We start from the raw sequence: 16,089 nt of genomic DNA, 5'->3' as shown, positions 1-16,089 counted from the left end.
GGAACTTGTATCTGCTTTCTCCACACCATGCATAATTTTCTACATCTCTACGTTTTCGTTCATCACCGTTTTTCTAAACTAAAAGTCGCAAACATTGTAACCTTTCCTCATAGGAGAGCTGCTCTGTCCCTTTAATCACTTTGGTTGTCCATTTCTGCACTTTTGTGAGCTTTAGGGCACAATCCTATGGTCGCTAGTCACCGACCTTCACCCCCTCCCGTGCTGCCTCATAGGCAGCATGGAATGGCCCTGTGCTCTGTGCTCGGGAGTGGAGCACGGAGCTGCAAAAACGGGGCGTTCCTGGGGGCATGCCAGGGCGGGGAAGTCGGAAATCCAGTACAACACATCCAGCGTGTTGTCCGGCCACCGTTTCCCCCACTCCGACTTCCTGCAGCTAGCCGCAAATGCGGGGTGGCTGAAACACAGAGGGAACGATCCCCTTCGCACTTCTCCTGCCCTGCATTGGTTAGGCGGTCACCTCCGAGTTTGGAGGCGGCCATCTATCTCAGTGGGAGTGCTCACTTACAGTATGTTTTTTGAGGTGTGGCAACCAGAACAGTACAAAAGTAGACCAAGTTTGACTGCACCATAGATTTGTTTACAGGTCTTATATTGGCAGTTTTATTTCCAATCCCTTTCCTAATGATCCAAACATGAAATTTTACTTTTTCACAGCTGCTGAACAGTTACCCCATCCATATGGTTACTGACATTCTCAAGAACTCTAAAAGGTTAGTGAAGCAGGACTGAATTAACTTTTCAGAAACTGTTAATTCTTCTCCAGCAAGACTTGTTCCAGAACAGGGGTGGGGAACCTCTTTCAGCCCAAGGGCTGAATTAAATTTCAGAAAAGCTCTCAGAAGCTGTATTCCAGTGGTGGGCAGGGCTGACGCAAAAGGGTGGGGACCAAAATACAAAAAATACCAGCAATTTTTAGTGTAAAACTCTTACTGACAGTAACTAAGGGTGCAATCCTATTGAGGTAATCCGCAGCCTCCAAAATCGGAGGCTACAGAGAGGGCAGCCATAGCACGGAGGCTATCTGGAGGCCACATGGCGCATAGGAAGCACACTCCCCACCCCCAGAACTGCCCCCTTTTCACCATCTCTGCATCTGTTGCCGAGAGCAGAGACTTAGCCAGTGTGGAAAGAACCGCACCAGCTACAAGAGGGGGCAGGGAGTGTGGTTTCTTGGAACCGCATTCAGAGCCCTGGCTCCGACCTCAGTTCCCAGAAACCGAAAAATCCTATGGTCCTCTGGACAGTGTCTAGTGGCCATAGGATTGCTCCCTAAGGCATTTTAATATTTTAGAATGTGGAATGAACTACATAAAAGCTGGGAGACCACCAAATGACTGGTGCTTGGGAGAAAGAGGGTGGAGCCAGGTGAAGGAGGCATGGCCATCTGGGGAGCCCGAGTGCCAGAGTTGGCCTCTGGGCCTGAGGTTGCCGACCCCTGTTCTAGAAGCGTGATAATTTTACCTTTAATAATGCTTTCCACCAGTTTATCAGGAACAGTTGTTAAGGTACCTGACTGGTCTGTAGCTTCCTGGGTGTTTTAAAAACTGGTGTTACTTTGGGCACTTTCCAGTCCTTAGGTATGTAGGCTAAGCTTAGGGACCATTTACGCATTTTTGTTAGAAGATCAGCAATTTAACATGCAAGTTCTTTAACAACTCTCATGTAGTTACCAGCATCACTATTTGCCTCAGTTCTTCAGGCTCTTTTCCTGAAAAAAAGTCACTTCAGGCACAGGTTATCTGCCCTACAGCAGTGAAAATGAGTTCTTTGCAATTGTTATCTGCAAACTCCTTGTCCTCCTTTGGCACACCTTTCACTCCCTTGCTGTCCAGTGATCCAACCCTCTAAATTGCTTTCTGCTTCTACATAGTTAAATAATTTTTGTTAACATTTAGTGATATGCTCCTCGAATTCTTAAGTTTTGCATCCTTTATTGTCTGCTTGCATTTCTTTTGCCAATTTGTACTTTTTGTTCTAATTTTAGAAAAACTTTAATTGAAGTCCTCAACTCTGCTTGTTTACCAAAGTAGCATCCTCTTGGGCTTGATGATATCTTTCCTAGCCTGTGGTATATATTCTAGCTGAGTTTCTTTCTACTATCAGTTTTGAAAAATCTCCAAGCATTCTGGAGAATTGATCCACTTGATTTTACCTTTCAGCTTCCTTTTTTGCCAGTCGCCTCATATTTTGAGAAGTTTTCCCCTTTAAAAGTCTAATATGAACATGTTAGCCAATCTTGGCAGTTGTCGACTTACATGTAAGATGTATGGTCAAATCATGTAGATTTGACTTGTTGACTAGACTGCCAACCATGCAGATTTCACCAGTAGATAACAAAGTGATACAATAGATAAAGGTGTAGGGGCTCGATTACCCTTCTAGGTAGAACTGAGGCAGTCGTGCCAGATGCATTGAACTACAACTCCCAGCACTCTATGCTGGGAGTTGTAGTCGAATACATCTGGAGGCCACCAGGCTGTGGAAGGCTGCACTGGCATGTTCATTTTCAATAGTTCACCATCTGTTTTTTCTTGGAAGATTTGTGTACATGTATCTAATGTAAAGTGGCGTATGGGAGCGCTGTCACCCGCCCCATTCCCACCTGAAAGGTTGCACCAAGTCACTTTTCATCAGCCCCATCCTCAGCAAAGACCAGGTGTTTTGCTTCTCCCTCCAGTTCACTGGGGCTAGGTACAAAGAGGCCCAGGTATATGAGCAAAATGTTTTTGTGTTTGCAAGGAAGGGGTGTTGCCAATTTGTCCCTTCCGATGGCAGCCTTTCACATCTCATGAAATGCTGTTCTAGCAGATTCCCTAACTTTCAGGAAAGCTTTTCATAGGACACATTGTTGGAAGTGGAAAGCTGCAAAATCATACCCTTTTAGATCCAAGCTTGAGTGTGAATTTTACTATCCCTGGGGAAAAAATAACCAGTTTAAAACAGGTAAAGTGTTGTCCTCCAGGTGTTTCTGGCTTGCAACTCCCATTAGCCCGAGCCAGCATAGCCAACGATGAGGAATGTTGGTTGTTGGGCTGCAACACCATGTGGAGGGCCACGTGTTGCCTATCCCTGGTTTAAAAGGATTAACACTTCAAATTAGTAACTGATCTAGCAAATGCCACACTGCACTCGATTACTGTTAATTCAATTCTAGATGCATAAACTAGCTCATTTAAAGATAAGAAACTTCAGAATTATTTCGCCTCTGGAAATAACTCTGAAATATTCGTTGAAAACATCAACAAAATCAGTGAGTTCCATTGCATTTCCTTAAGTAGTTCATATTCACACTCTCCATCCAATTTCTGCAATGGTTGATTCTTCATGTGTCACTGCATGCTCAGGGTCAACACCAGAGTAAAGAATATACACGAACTGCTTCAGATATAAATGGCACGAGTGAATATAAAATTGCTGTTTCTCCTTTTGATAGACATATGAACAGAAAAAGTTCAGGCGAGGACGAAATGGGCAGGTTGTACTGAAATCTTGATCCCGCCCCCCCCGCCAACTAATCTCAAGTTTCATGGCTTCTAAGTCCATCTCATGATTTGAGGGAATGATTAATGAGACCCTTAAATACATGCAAAATACATGCAAGATCACTGGTGGCATGGCATCTTATGTTCAGGTAAATATGCATTTACGAGCACTGAGCCTACAACTTTATTTCTAATGTAGTGCTTAATGTTAATCCATACTCTACACTGTAATCCAAAATGGGGCTGGGGTAGCAAAGCAGAGAATCTACTGCCTCATCCAGAGTCCTGCTTGCTCATGATCCTGTGTTGTAATCTTCCCTTCTGTGGGTTATAACGGGAGGCAAAATTCCTATATGGAGCTGGTATAGGTGAGTGGCCGAATCATGGGGCCCCCCCAGGGAAGAGAGGGGCTTTGGATCTGCCAGTGTACGGTTTCAGGGCCTTCTGTCAGATATTTTATTTTTATTTATTAAATTTATTAATCACCCATCTGGCTGGTCACCCAGCCACTCTGGGCGATGTACAGAGTGTATAATAAAACAGTTTGAAACAATAAAATTCTACAGTAAAATTTTTTTTCTAAAAATACCCTAACCCACCCCAAATGCTTGCCTGAACAACCATGTTTTTAATGCATGGCGGAAGCTCATTAAAGAGGGGGCATGGCAGAGTTCCCTAGAGAGGGAGTTCCGCAGAGTGGGGGCCACCACAGAGAAGGCCCTCTCCCTCGTCCCCACCAGTCTTAGCTGTCCTGGCTGATGGGACAGCGAGAAGGCCATCCGAGGTTGATCTTGTTAAGCGGCCTGTCTGGTGTTGCTGGAGGTGTTCCTTGAGATAGGCTGGGCCGGAACCATATAGGGTTTTAAAGGTCAAAACCAACACCTTGAATTTGGCCCAGAAAACCACTGGTAACCAGTGCAACTCCTTCAGCACTGGAGTGATGTGATCTCGCCGGCAGCTGCCTTTAATCAGGCGAGCTGCCGCGTTCTGCACCAGCTGCAGCTTCCGAACTGTCTTCAAGGGTAACCCCATGTAGAGCGCATTACAGTAGCCTAAACAAGAGGAGACCAGGGCATGTACGACCAATGGGAGCAAATGGTCCGGAAGATAGGGGCGCAGCAGCCGTATCAGACAGAGTTGGTACAGTGCTGTCTGGCTCACAGCTGACACGTGAGCCTCCATGGATAGCTGGGAGTCCAAAATGACCCCCAGGCTGTGGACCTAGTCTTTCAAGGGTAGCCGTACCCCATTCAACACCAGGTCAACATCCCCCAACCTCCTGTCTCCCACCAAAAGTACCTCGGTCTTGCCAGGGTTCAGCTTCAGTTTATTCCTCCCCATCCAGCCACTCATCGTCTCCAAACATTTGGACAGGGATTCTACGGCCAACCTTGGTGAAGATTTGAACGAGAAGTAGAGCCGCGTGTCATCCGCATATTGATGACCGCACCCCAAACCTGATGATAGCCCCCAGCGGCTTCACATAGATGTTAAATAGCATCGGGGAGAGGATGGAACCCTGTGGCACCCCACAAGTGAGCAGCCACGGGTCTGAAACCTCCTCCCCCAGTGCTACCCTCTGGTACCTGCCGGAGAGGAAGGACCAGAACCACCGCAGTACCATGTCTCCAATGCCCAACCCCTCCAGGCGGTCCAGGAGGATACCGTGGTCAACGGTATCAAAAGCCGCTGAGAGGTCGAGAAAAAGGAAGGAGCATTTGCCCCTATCCAGAGCCCTCCTCATATCATCCACCAAGGCGACCAAGGCCGTTTCTGTCCCATGCTCGGGCCTGAAGCCTGATTGAAATGGATCCAGATAATCGGCTTCTTCCAAGTGCGCCTTCAACAGCATCGCCACCACCCGCTCAGTCACCTTGCCCAAAAATGGCGGATTTGAGACTGGGCGAAAGTTGTTCAGAACTTGGGGATCCAAGGAGGGCTTCTTTAAGAGTGGTCTTATCACTGCCTCCTTGAGGGCTACTGGCATCACTCCCTCCTCAAGGGAGGCATTCACCACCGCCCTGATCCCCTCACCCAATCTCTCTCTGCAGCCCATAATGAGCCAAGATGGGCAAGGATCAAGTAAGCAGGTGGTTGGCCTTACAGATGAAAGCACCTTGTCCACTGCATCAGAAAGAAGCTGGAACCGATCCCACAAAACTGGTTTGTCACAGGCCGCCTCTCGCTCGCTAACTGTATCCACGGTGCACGGAATACTAGCTGCAGGAACACCACCACCAATACAGCTGTGCCTATGGAGCTCTTAGAGGGCATTGTGCCCCTTCCTGTGGAGCTCCTCTCCATCAGTTGAAGGGCACCTTCACCTTATCCTAATGCCTTGCAACAAGTTAGATTTGAGAGTTCACAGTTCTGCCCTCTTATTGTAACAGAAAGAAAAGTTTGCCAATGTTAAGAGTACAGAAATTTATTTTAGCCATTAAAATTTAACATTTATATATTACATAACACTTAGAGCAGTAAAGAGATAATGCACATTGTATTAACACTGTAAGAATTAGTGCAATGATAACATGTATGCTATTGGAAATGTGGGAAACTAGAACACAAAGTGTTCTGTCACTTGCTTTAAAACCATATGGGATGTTAAGATACCAACTGTATTTTTAAATACATGTTCAACATATATACATGATTTGACTGAAAAATGTTGAAAGAAATTAGCATGTATTTTAATTCAATTTACAGGGAAAAAGTGATGCAATGTATACGTACGTTTAAAACTTTAATATTCTTCCTCCCCAAAGTAGTTTTGTTTTGTTTTAAAAACACATATTATTATCTGATAGCTATAAGAGAGGTTTTAAAAAGAACAAAAAACCAAACACACATTATGAAAATTGTTAGGCATCATGGTAAGACCACTTGCCCTCTTTAGTTCTAGCTTCCAATTTGTTACAAGGTCATGGCTTCTGCACCCATGCTGGGTAGAATCAAGAACATCACATTAGCCAAATCTATTGTACATAGATAATATTTGGTCTCAAATTAATTGCTGATAAACATTTGAAATTAGAATATTTCATGGATGGAATTAATTGAAGGCTGCGATTTCTCTTGTCATTTCCTGAAATGGAAAAAAGCACCAATAATAAAAGTACAGTCCAACAGCATTTAATAGGTAATTTTGCTAAGTATCTTTATGCTCTTCACATATGACATATACAGATTTATGCTGCAGTTTCGGAGGGAAGAGCAGTGTCTCTTATATTTCCATTCAAAGAGTAGAACAAAAATTGTACGACAGTTCCTCAGTTTCTTGTGGAAAGGTAACCAAGAGACAAGTATTGCCAGAGTCACTGTTCTGGTGATAAGAACTGAGTACTTTCCCCAATTTTAACGAAGTATTAAAATGAGTACTTTCTCCAGCTTTTAATGAAGAATTAAAATGAGTACTTTGTATGGAGTCAAAAGACATTCTTGAGGGGGAGTCAAAGGACATACACGAGGGGGCTGGCTGCAGTCATGACTCCTTCAATGTGATTATTTTGGAGAAATAAAGAAACTCAACACTAGTAGGAAGACGAAATCACAGCCACCACACACTGCCATGGGTTCAGAAACCCACATTTTGTATGTAGACTGAAGATAACATTCTGAAAAGTCCTCTCATTAGCAAATATTAGATTTTAGTAATTGTGTCCCAACTTATGTTTGAACTACTTGCATACCCTGGACATCTTTTATCCATATTGACAAGGTCAGGATATTTAAGTTGGGGCAGAGTTCTGTACAAGAGTTTAGAAGATTCAAACTATGCCTATTTAAAAGCAAGAATATATCCACTTGCATCAATTCTCAGTGGTGCTTTAAAACTGAGGATAATGAAAGCTAAATGATGTCTATACATCCTTAGGGATAACTGAATTCCCATAGAATAACCCATCAAAAGAAGGGGAAGAAATGGAAGCAGTGACAGATTTTATTTTCTTGGGCTCCAAGATCACCGCAGACGGTGACTGTAGCCATGAAATTAAAAGACGCTTGCTCCTTGGGAGGAAAGCTATGGCAAACTTAGACAGCATAGTAAGAAGCAGAGACATCACCTTGCCGACAAAGGTTCATATAATCAAAGCTACGGTTTTCCCAGTAGCAACGTATGGCTGTGAGAGCTGGACTGTAAGGAAGGCTGAGCGCCAAAGAATTGATGCTTTCGAACTGTGTTGCTGGAGAAGACTCTTACGAGTCCCCTGGACTGCAAAGAGGTCAATCCTAAAGGAAATCAACCCTGAGTGCTCATTGGAAGGACAGATACTGAAGCTGAAGTTCAAATATTTTGGCCACCTAATGCAAAGAGAAAACTCACTGGAAAAGACCCTGATGCTGGGAAAGATTGAAGGGAAAAGGAGAAGGGGATGGCAGAGGATGAGATGACTAGATAGCATCACCGATGCAATGAATATGACCTTGAGCACACTCCAGGAGAGAGCGGAGGACAGGAAGGCCTGGCATGCTGTCGTCCATGGGGTCACAAGGAGTCGGACACGACTGAACAACAACAACCCATCAAAAGGGAAGACCAGATATGCTAATATACAAGGAACTGAAGAAGGCAACAGGTTTACATATGTAGGTTGTATACAACACAAACATCGAAAGTAGAAGTTGGCAAGTATGACTATGGCCTCAACGAGGGATGTCGGAAAAATCCGAAATGGATTCAAATGACTTTCGATTTCTATGAATTTGATCCACAGATTCCATGGAATTCGGGACCATTTTGTTATGTGCCAGCAAAAGTTGCGTAACTTGCAACTGAATTTTTTTGGCATACTATTCTGAAGGGGTGGGGAAACAATTCCATCTATGAATGGACAACAGAACAAAGCATGCTTGACAATCTGCAAACCACAGATGCAATGGATTTAAAAAAGTCTGTACATCCCTAGCCTCAACTGAAAATGGCAACATGGAGTCAAATCTAATATATCTGTGATATGTAGTTTACTCTCCCCCTTCATAGATCACTGCCTTGTTGTGGTGAAGGGGCTTGCGTAACTCAGTGAAGCCATACGCTATGCCGTGCAGGGCCACCCAAGGCGGACAGGTCATGGCAGAGAGTTCTGACAAAATGTGGTCCACTGGAGAAGGAAGTGGCAACCCACTCCAGTATTCTTGCCAAGAAAACCCCATGGAATGTATCACAAGGCTAAAAGAGATGACGCCGGAAGATGAGCCCCTCAGGTCGGAAGGTGTCCAATATACTACTGGAGAACAGCAGAGGGAATTTCCAAGTGGCGCCAGAAAGAGTGAAGCGGCTGGGCCAAAGCCAAAAGGACACTCAGCTGTGGATGTGTCTGGTGGTGAAAAGAAAATCCGATGCTGTAAAGAACAATATTGTTTAGGAACCTGGAATGTAAGATCAAATAATCAAGGTAAGCTGGAGGTGGTCAAGCATGAGATGGCAAGGTTGAACATCGACATCTTGGGAATCAGCGAACTAAAATGGACAAGCATGGGCGAATTTAATTCAGGTGACCATTGTATCTACAACTGTGGGCAACAATCCCTTAGAAGAAATGGAGTAGCACTCACAGTCAATAAAAGGGTGGAAAAAGCAGTACTGGGGTACAATCTCAAAAACGACAGAATGATCTCAGTACGAATCCAAGGCAAACCATTCAACATCACATTAATTCAAGTCTATGCCCCAACCACTGAGGCCGAAGAAGCTGAGGTTGATCAGTTCCATGAAGACCTACAACGCCTTCAAGAACTAACACCAAAAAAAGATGTCCTCTTCATCATAGGGGATTGGAATGCTAAAGTAGGAAGTCAAGAAATAATCGGGATAACAGGCAAGCATGGCCTTGGTGTACAAAATGAAGCAGGACAAAGGCTAATAGAGTTCTGTCAAGAGAACACGCTGATCATAGCAAACACGCTTTTCCAACAGCACAAGAGGTGACTCTACACATGGACATCACCAGATGGTCAATATCAAAATCAGATTGATTATGTACTTTGCAGCCAAAGATGGAGAAGCTCTATACAGTCAGTAAGAACAAGACCTGGAGCTGACTGTGGCTCAGATCACGAGCTTCTTGTTGCAAAATTTTGGCTTAAATTGAAGAACGTAGAGAAAACCACTAAACCATTCAGGTATGACCTAAATCATATCCCTTAGGAATATACAGTGGAGGTGAGGAATAGATTTAAGGGATTAGACCTGATAGACAGAGTGCCTGAGGAACTATGGACGGAGGTCCCTAACACTGTTCAGGAAGCAGCAACTCAATCCATCCCAAAGAAAAAGAAATGCAAGAAAACAAAGTGGCTGTCTGATGAGGCTTTACAAGTAGCTGAAGAAAGAAGGGAAGCGAAAAGCGAAGGAGACAGGGGAAGATATATCCAACTGAATGCAGAGTTCCAGAGAACAGCAAGGAGAGACAAGAAGGCCTTCTTAAATGAACAATGCAAAGAAATCGAGGAAAACAATAGAATGGGAAAGACTAGAGATCTTTTCAAGAAAATCAAAGATGTCAAGGGAACATTTTGTGCAAAGACGGGCATGATAAAGGACAAAGAAGGCAGGGACCTCACAGAAGCAGATGAGATTAAGAAGAGGTGGAAAGAATACACAGAAGAACTATGCAGGAAACATCTTAATGTCCCTGATAGCCATGATAGTGTGGTCACTGAACTTGAGCCGGACATCCTAGAGTGTGAAATCAAGTGGGCCTTAGGAAGCATTACTAACAACAAAGCTAGCGGAGATGACAGTATTCCAGCTGAGCTATTTAAAATCCTAAAAGATGATGCTGTTAAAGTGCTGCACTCAATATGCCAACGAATTTGGAACAGTCAACAGTGGCCACAAGACTGGAAAAGGTCTACATTCCAATTCCAAAGAAGGGCAATGCCAAAGAGTGTTCAAACTACCGTACAATTGCGCTCATTTCACATGCCAGCAAGGTGATGCTCAAAATCCTACAAGCTAGGCTTCAGCAGCATGTGAACCGAGAACTCCCAGAAGTACAAGCTGGGTTTTGAAGAGGCAGAGGAACTAGAGATCAAATCGCCAACATTCGCTGGATCACGGAGAAAGCAAGAGAATTCCAGAAAAACGTCTATTTCTGCTTCATCGACTACGCTAAAGCCTTTGATTGTGTGGATCACAACAAACTGTGGCAAATTCTGAAAGAGATGGGAGTACCAGACCACCTTACCTGTCTCCTGAGAAACCTGTACGAGGGACAAGAAGCAACAGTAAGAACCGGACACGGAACAACCGATTGGTTCAAAATTGGGAAAGGAGTACGACAAGGCTGCATATTGTCGCCCTGCTTATTTAACTTATATGCAGAGTACGTCATGAGAAACGCCGGTTTTGATGACTCACAGGTCGGAATTAAGATTGCTGGGAGAATTATCAACAACCTCAGATACGCAGACAATACCACCCTAATGGCAGAAAGCGAAGAGGATCTAAAGAGCCTCTTGTTGAGGGTGAAAGGGGAGAGTGCAAAAGCTGGTTTGAAACTCCACATTAAAAAAACTAAGATCATGGCATCTGGCCCCATCACTTCCTGGCATATAGAAGGGGAAGAAATGGAAGCAGTGACAAATTTTATTTTCTTGGGCTCCAAGATCACCGCAGACAGTGACTGTAGCCATGAAATTAAAAGACGCTTGCTCCTTGGGAGGAAAGCTATGGCAAACCTCGACAGCATCGTAAGAAGCAGAGACATCACCTTGCCAACAAAGGTCCGCATAATCAAAACTATGGTTTTCCCAGTAGCAACATATGGCTGTGAGAGTTGGACTGTAAGGAAGGCTGAGCGCCAAAGAATTGATGGTTTCGAACTGTGGTGCTGGAGAAGACTCTTACGAGTCCCCTGGACTGCAAGGAGGTCAAATCAGTCAATCCTAGAGGAAATCAACCCTGACTGCTCATTGGAAGGACAGATACTGAAGCTGAAGCTCAAATATTTTGGCCACCAAATGCGAAGAGAAAAGTCACTGATGCTGGGAAAGATTGAAGGCAAAAGGAGAAGGGGACGGCAGAGGATGAGATGGCTAGATAGCATTACTGATGCAATGAATATGAACTTGAGCACACTCCGGGAGAGAGCGGAGGACAGGAAGGCCTGGTGTGCTATGGTCCATGGAGTCACGAAGAGTTGGACACGACTTAACGACTGAACAACAAGTTTACTCTCAAAGGACATTTCAATTGAGAGAGACTACTAGAACAGCACAAAGGTTAGTGTAAAAAAACACACAGTATAACTCAAAGTCTTGGTATCTGCTATAAGGCATTATCCATCATACGGTGGGATGCATAGGTTTAAATATTCACAAGAATACATTTGTGTAAAATACTATACCTGGATCAATTTGGTTTTGTCATAGTCTTTGCGACATCGATAAATACATTGGCTGAGCAAGGCATAAAGTTTTTCCAACTGAAGTATAGTGTAGTTTCTACTTTTCTCAGTAACTATTTCCAGTAATTCCTGAGGAAAAAACAAAAACAAAACGCTTCCCTTACTTTCTTAGCAATGAGACATGGGCTACAATACAGAGGCCTATGTGGATTGTCTGTATGTGCATCTCAGTTGTTTCTGGATTTCTCTATTTCCTTCCCCACTCTTCCCTTAAGCTCTTGAGTTTGAACTGTAATTTAGTGTCTTTCTTTGGGTCCTCCAACACATGCATTTCAGTTCACTGGACTAGCAACAGTCTCTGTACAAAATATCTAAAGCGTAATTTATATTCCAGCTATGATGAAGGCAGGGAAATGTGAGCTCATTGTAATTTAATTACTAATTGAAGGAGATCACCAAGTTGACTGCTCTACTCCTATAGATGTATTTAATTATTCAAAAGATGTTTACTCTGCTCTTCAGCTGAAAAAGCTACCAGAGCAGCTTACAAATCACAAGACAGCCCCTGGGGCTAACAGTCTAAACGACATGACACAAAAGGAAAAGGGGATGGGGGGGGGGGGGGAGAAGAAAACTCAGGTACCAGTTCTTAAAAGGTAAAACTCTTATAAAATGAATTTTCTGCCAGTTTTAAAGTGTCAAACTTCAAGTAGCATGCACCCATGGCATCAGAAGCCTTATATTAACTTAGGTTTAAGATACATTCACTTTATGGTTTATTTCAGTTATTTCATATTACTTCAGTATAAACCTACATCAAGCTTTGCATAGTCCACAATGAGTGGTGGTATTTGCTCTGAGAGAATCTCCATAGCTTTTTCAACACTGATGAGATGTTGCTGCTCCACCTGAGAGCGCCTTGCACGGGTCATGCGAAGCATAGATACATCTAGAGGAACAAAAACGAAGCTAGAATGAACAGTAGTGCTACTATTAGAATGCAACTGAGGAACATAATTATGTAAGATAAGCAAAGAAAGCAGTATTATATTTATGGCTAATGTTAAGTTGTACATGTGTGCCTGCACAGGGAACAAGATGGACAATGCTCTCCACTACTATTAAAAGGGAGTGCAAGCCAACTCTCATCCATCAGAATTCAAAGGCATAGACAAGCCTCACAGTGGCAAAGACCCAAGAGGTGCTTATAAAATTGACTGCTCCTAAAGATGGGAAGCAATTGCATCTAGAGGGAACTTAAAATCCCTGTTTAGCTTGTGGGTCCTCCATTCTCTTAGAGTATCATCTGTTCAAAGACTAGTACACAGATATATGTGGGATAACACAAAAACAAAGCAATTAAAAAATCCATGTTATTGATGCTGTTCAGCAATGGAACAAGGAAGAAAGAGATCAGACTTGGCCTCTCAATTTCTTCCCAATGCCAGTAACATTGGTATTAGACAGGAAAGGTAAGAGTGGGGAAGAGACAGCTTCTTCTTTGCATAGCAGTCAAGGTAAAGCAGTATGGGGTGTATGCCAATCTAAAGAATAGGGATACATAGTTCATTAGTATGTGATACAATATGTACAGCTGTGTTTGAACATGAAGACACATAAACAAGTCACCAAAACTGAGAAGGAAATGTATGCACACATTCTGAGTAAGGCATTATTAGGTGTGCATATAAGCATGTGTTTTGATATAGTCTACTAGCTACTTTGACATTTGTAACATGTTCCTCAATTTAAGAAAATGTTATTTGACACTCATACATGACTTCTATGGAGAAGCAAAATCAGATTTTTAATACCATGATTTTCTTTTTATCTACCCTTACGTGATAAGCTACCCTTGCTTTACTTTTTCTGTTCGGTTACAACTTCTCCAGAGTTTTGAGATTCATTACTACTATTTAACAACCTCAATTCTATGCACATCTATAAAATAATTATCCATTAAATACAATGGGATTTACTCTCAAGTTAGTGGGAAAGGGTACAGTGCAAATCTAAGCCTGCGATTCTATGTACAATGTTACCTCAGGAAAAGCAACTTAAAAATCACAAGTCAAATGTAAGATTTTGAAACATCAAACTCCCAAACTAAACAGACCCACTCCCAATTTGAGGTTAGCCCCAGCCATTAACACCACCCCAAACAGAAAGGTTTTGGAATATTGTAAGTATCATGAATTTTGTACTGTATAAAATATTAGTCTGAGGACACATGGGAAAAAACAAAGGACATTACTTCTAGCAATATAATGGAGACGTGTCAGTTCAATAAGCCCCTGGCATAGTCCATATTTCACCGAACATGAAACTTGCTGAACAGTTTTACAAGTACTTTAAGACAAGCACTGAAAAGGGCAGACTAGGCTCATTTGGGCAAAATCTGTGAAAAATAGTAATGAAAAGCAGTACAGTGTTGTCATCTCAGAGAACGTGGTGGAGTGGGAAGAGAAATCAAGCAACTAATGTAAACTGTGTGTTCAGATACTCCAACAGATGACTTTCTACTTACCATTAGTGTCCTTCTCTAATGTATGTTCCATTAGGTCCCCATTACACCCTTTGCTTTGTTCTGAACATTCAGTATCCTTGTGGCCCTTCTCAGATCTACACTTAGTACTACTATCAACAGTTTGCTCACTCTCATCCACAGTATATTTATTTACACAGCCATTTGCGTGCTGCTCTGGAAGAACAATATCAGTTTCTTCTAATGAAGTCTGAGTTATTTCAACTTCCACTTGCTCTATGCTGGAGTCATGATTTTCCTGACATTCTTCTCCATCACTCTCTGCTTCATCTTGCTCTTCTTCTGGAGCTTTGTTCTCTTTATTGAAGTGAGAAGTCTTCTTCCGCTTTGCTAGGTTACCCAAGCACCATCGGCTCTTTCTTCTGAGTTTTCTCTTTGATAAAGCTACAAAAAGGGTATAATCAAACTAATTTTAATTTCATCTTTCCTAAAAACAACAACAACAACACACCCCAAAACAATGAGGACTCTTAGAACAAATTTTGTAGGGGACATGATGGTCCTTTAAGAAACTGTTAAGTTGCAAAAGTCATCACTATAAATATTTGCTTATGAGCTTCCACATTAAAGGACCGTTGGTCTTCCCTGGTGGTGTTGAAGTAGCGTTGCCCCCTCTTTTTTCTAACAGGCTCTTCATCTTTAACAACTATATGGCAGTGAGGTACTACATGGTCTTCTCCATGCTGGGAGTAGCTATACTTACTGAATTTCAGTGAGAATTTTGTTTTGGTTCATTTTTGTTTAGAACTTAATAGAACACATGAAATTCTTCATATGTGGGTTGAAAGAACTTAAGATTTAAAAAAATTCCTATCTGGGAGAAAGCGAAGCTGACAGATTCATCCATCCTAGCTATAGAAACATATGCATCTCCCCACCCCACCCCACCCCCATTATCCTATATTTAGTCCCTGAACAGACTATACATATTTTGGGATTTTCAAAGAGAAAAAGGTGACATGTTGTATATAGCACTAGGTTGCTGTTTCCAGGTTCAGCCTTCAGACACGAAGAGCAATACCAGTGTTGGCCAATACCAACGCTGAGAGGGCTCAAGTTTCCTGAGGAGAATTGGGAAAGGGAGGAGAAGAAACAGATGGGAGACTTGATACAGTGACGTAAAGCCAGAGACAGATTGCTTATCTATATCTGTTCAGTTGCACAGATTGGTTTTGCATCTGCAGTGTCTAATTTAGGAAGCTTTTAAAACTAAAGAGGAGTTTTGGTGGGCATTCCCACCCTCCAGGCTCCTATTCAGACTTCCAACCAACTTAGTGGCCATGAGAGCAGAAGTGAAGGGGAACCTGCACCAGGTCAGTAGAGTGGGTTGTGTGACCATTTGAAGAACTACAGATAGAATGAGGTAGCTTCCCACCATAAGATGTGCACTTGTGGAAAAAGGCAACGTCTAGGTGGTAAGAGCTCAGGGAGGTGCCTTACAACCCCATATACCAAAGGTGCTGTAGAAAAGGAAAAAAAACCTCCCAAAATAGACGAGAGGGTCAGTTTGCTCAACACCCTGCAGCTCACATTGCATTATTTAACCCACAATGAGCAGCGATATGTGCAGGTGACATTTTTAATATACAACCCTCATCTGGGGATTGCCATGTCATGCGAACCTGGCCACTGAGGGTTATTTGAAAGTTAAACAACCTTCCCATAACCCTAAAACAAACTGAGGGTGGCCAAG

General features: G+C 42.9%; 1 protein-coding gene across 2 annotated transcripts in view; it reads right to left on the bottom strand.

Annotated features, from left to right (window-relative positions):
- Positions 1-5,906: 5,906 nt before the first annotated feature.
- ATAD2 (ATPase family AAA domain containing 2) overlaps positions 5,907-16,089 on the bottom strand; it is a 47,668-nt gene continuing 37,485 nt past the window's right edge. For both annotated transcript variants that reach the window (XM_084848837.1, XM_084848836.1), the window contains exons 25-28: positions 14,379-14,780; positions 12,667-12,800; positions 11,852-11,980; positions 5,907-6,588 (exon numbers count right to left, since the gene is read on the bottom strand). In XM_084848837.1, the coding sequence (XP_084704963.1) occupies positions 6,556-6,588; positions 11,852-11,980; positions 12,667-12,800; positions 14,379-14,780 (698 nt within the window). In that variant the 3' untranslated portion in view covers positions 5,907-6,555. The remainder of the gene's footprint in view (positions 6,589-11,851; positions 11,981-12,666; positions 12,801-14,378; positions 14,781-16,089) is intronic.

Source organism: Heloderma suspectum, chromosome 4 (assembly GCF_057233095.1).
Source record: "Heloderma suspectum isolate Gila_16-S chromosome 4, 16-S_ref, whole genome shotgun sequence".
Lineage (NCBI taxonomy): Eukaryota > Metazoa > Chordata > Lepidosauria > Squamata > Helodermatidae > Heloderma > Heloderma suspectum.
Note: the sequence above shows the minus strand (reverse complement) of the source record. Positions and strands in the feature narration are given on the sequence as shown.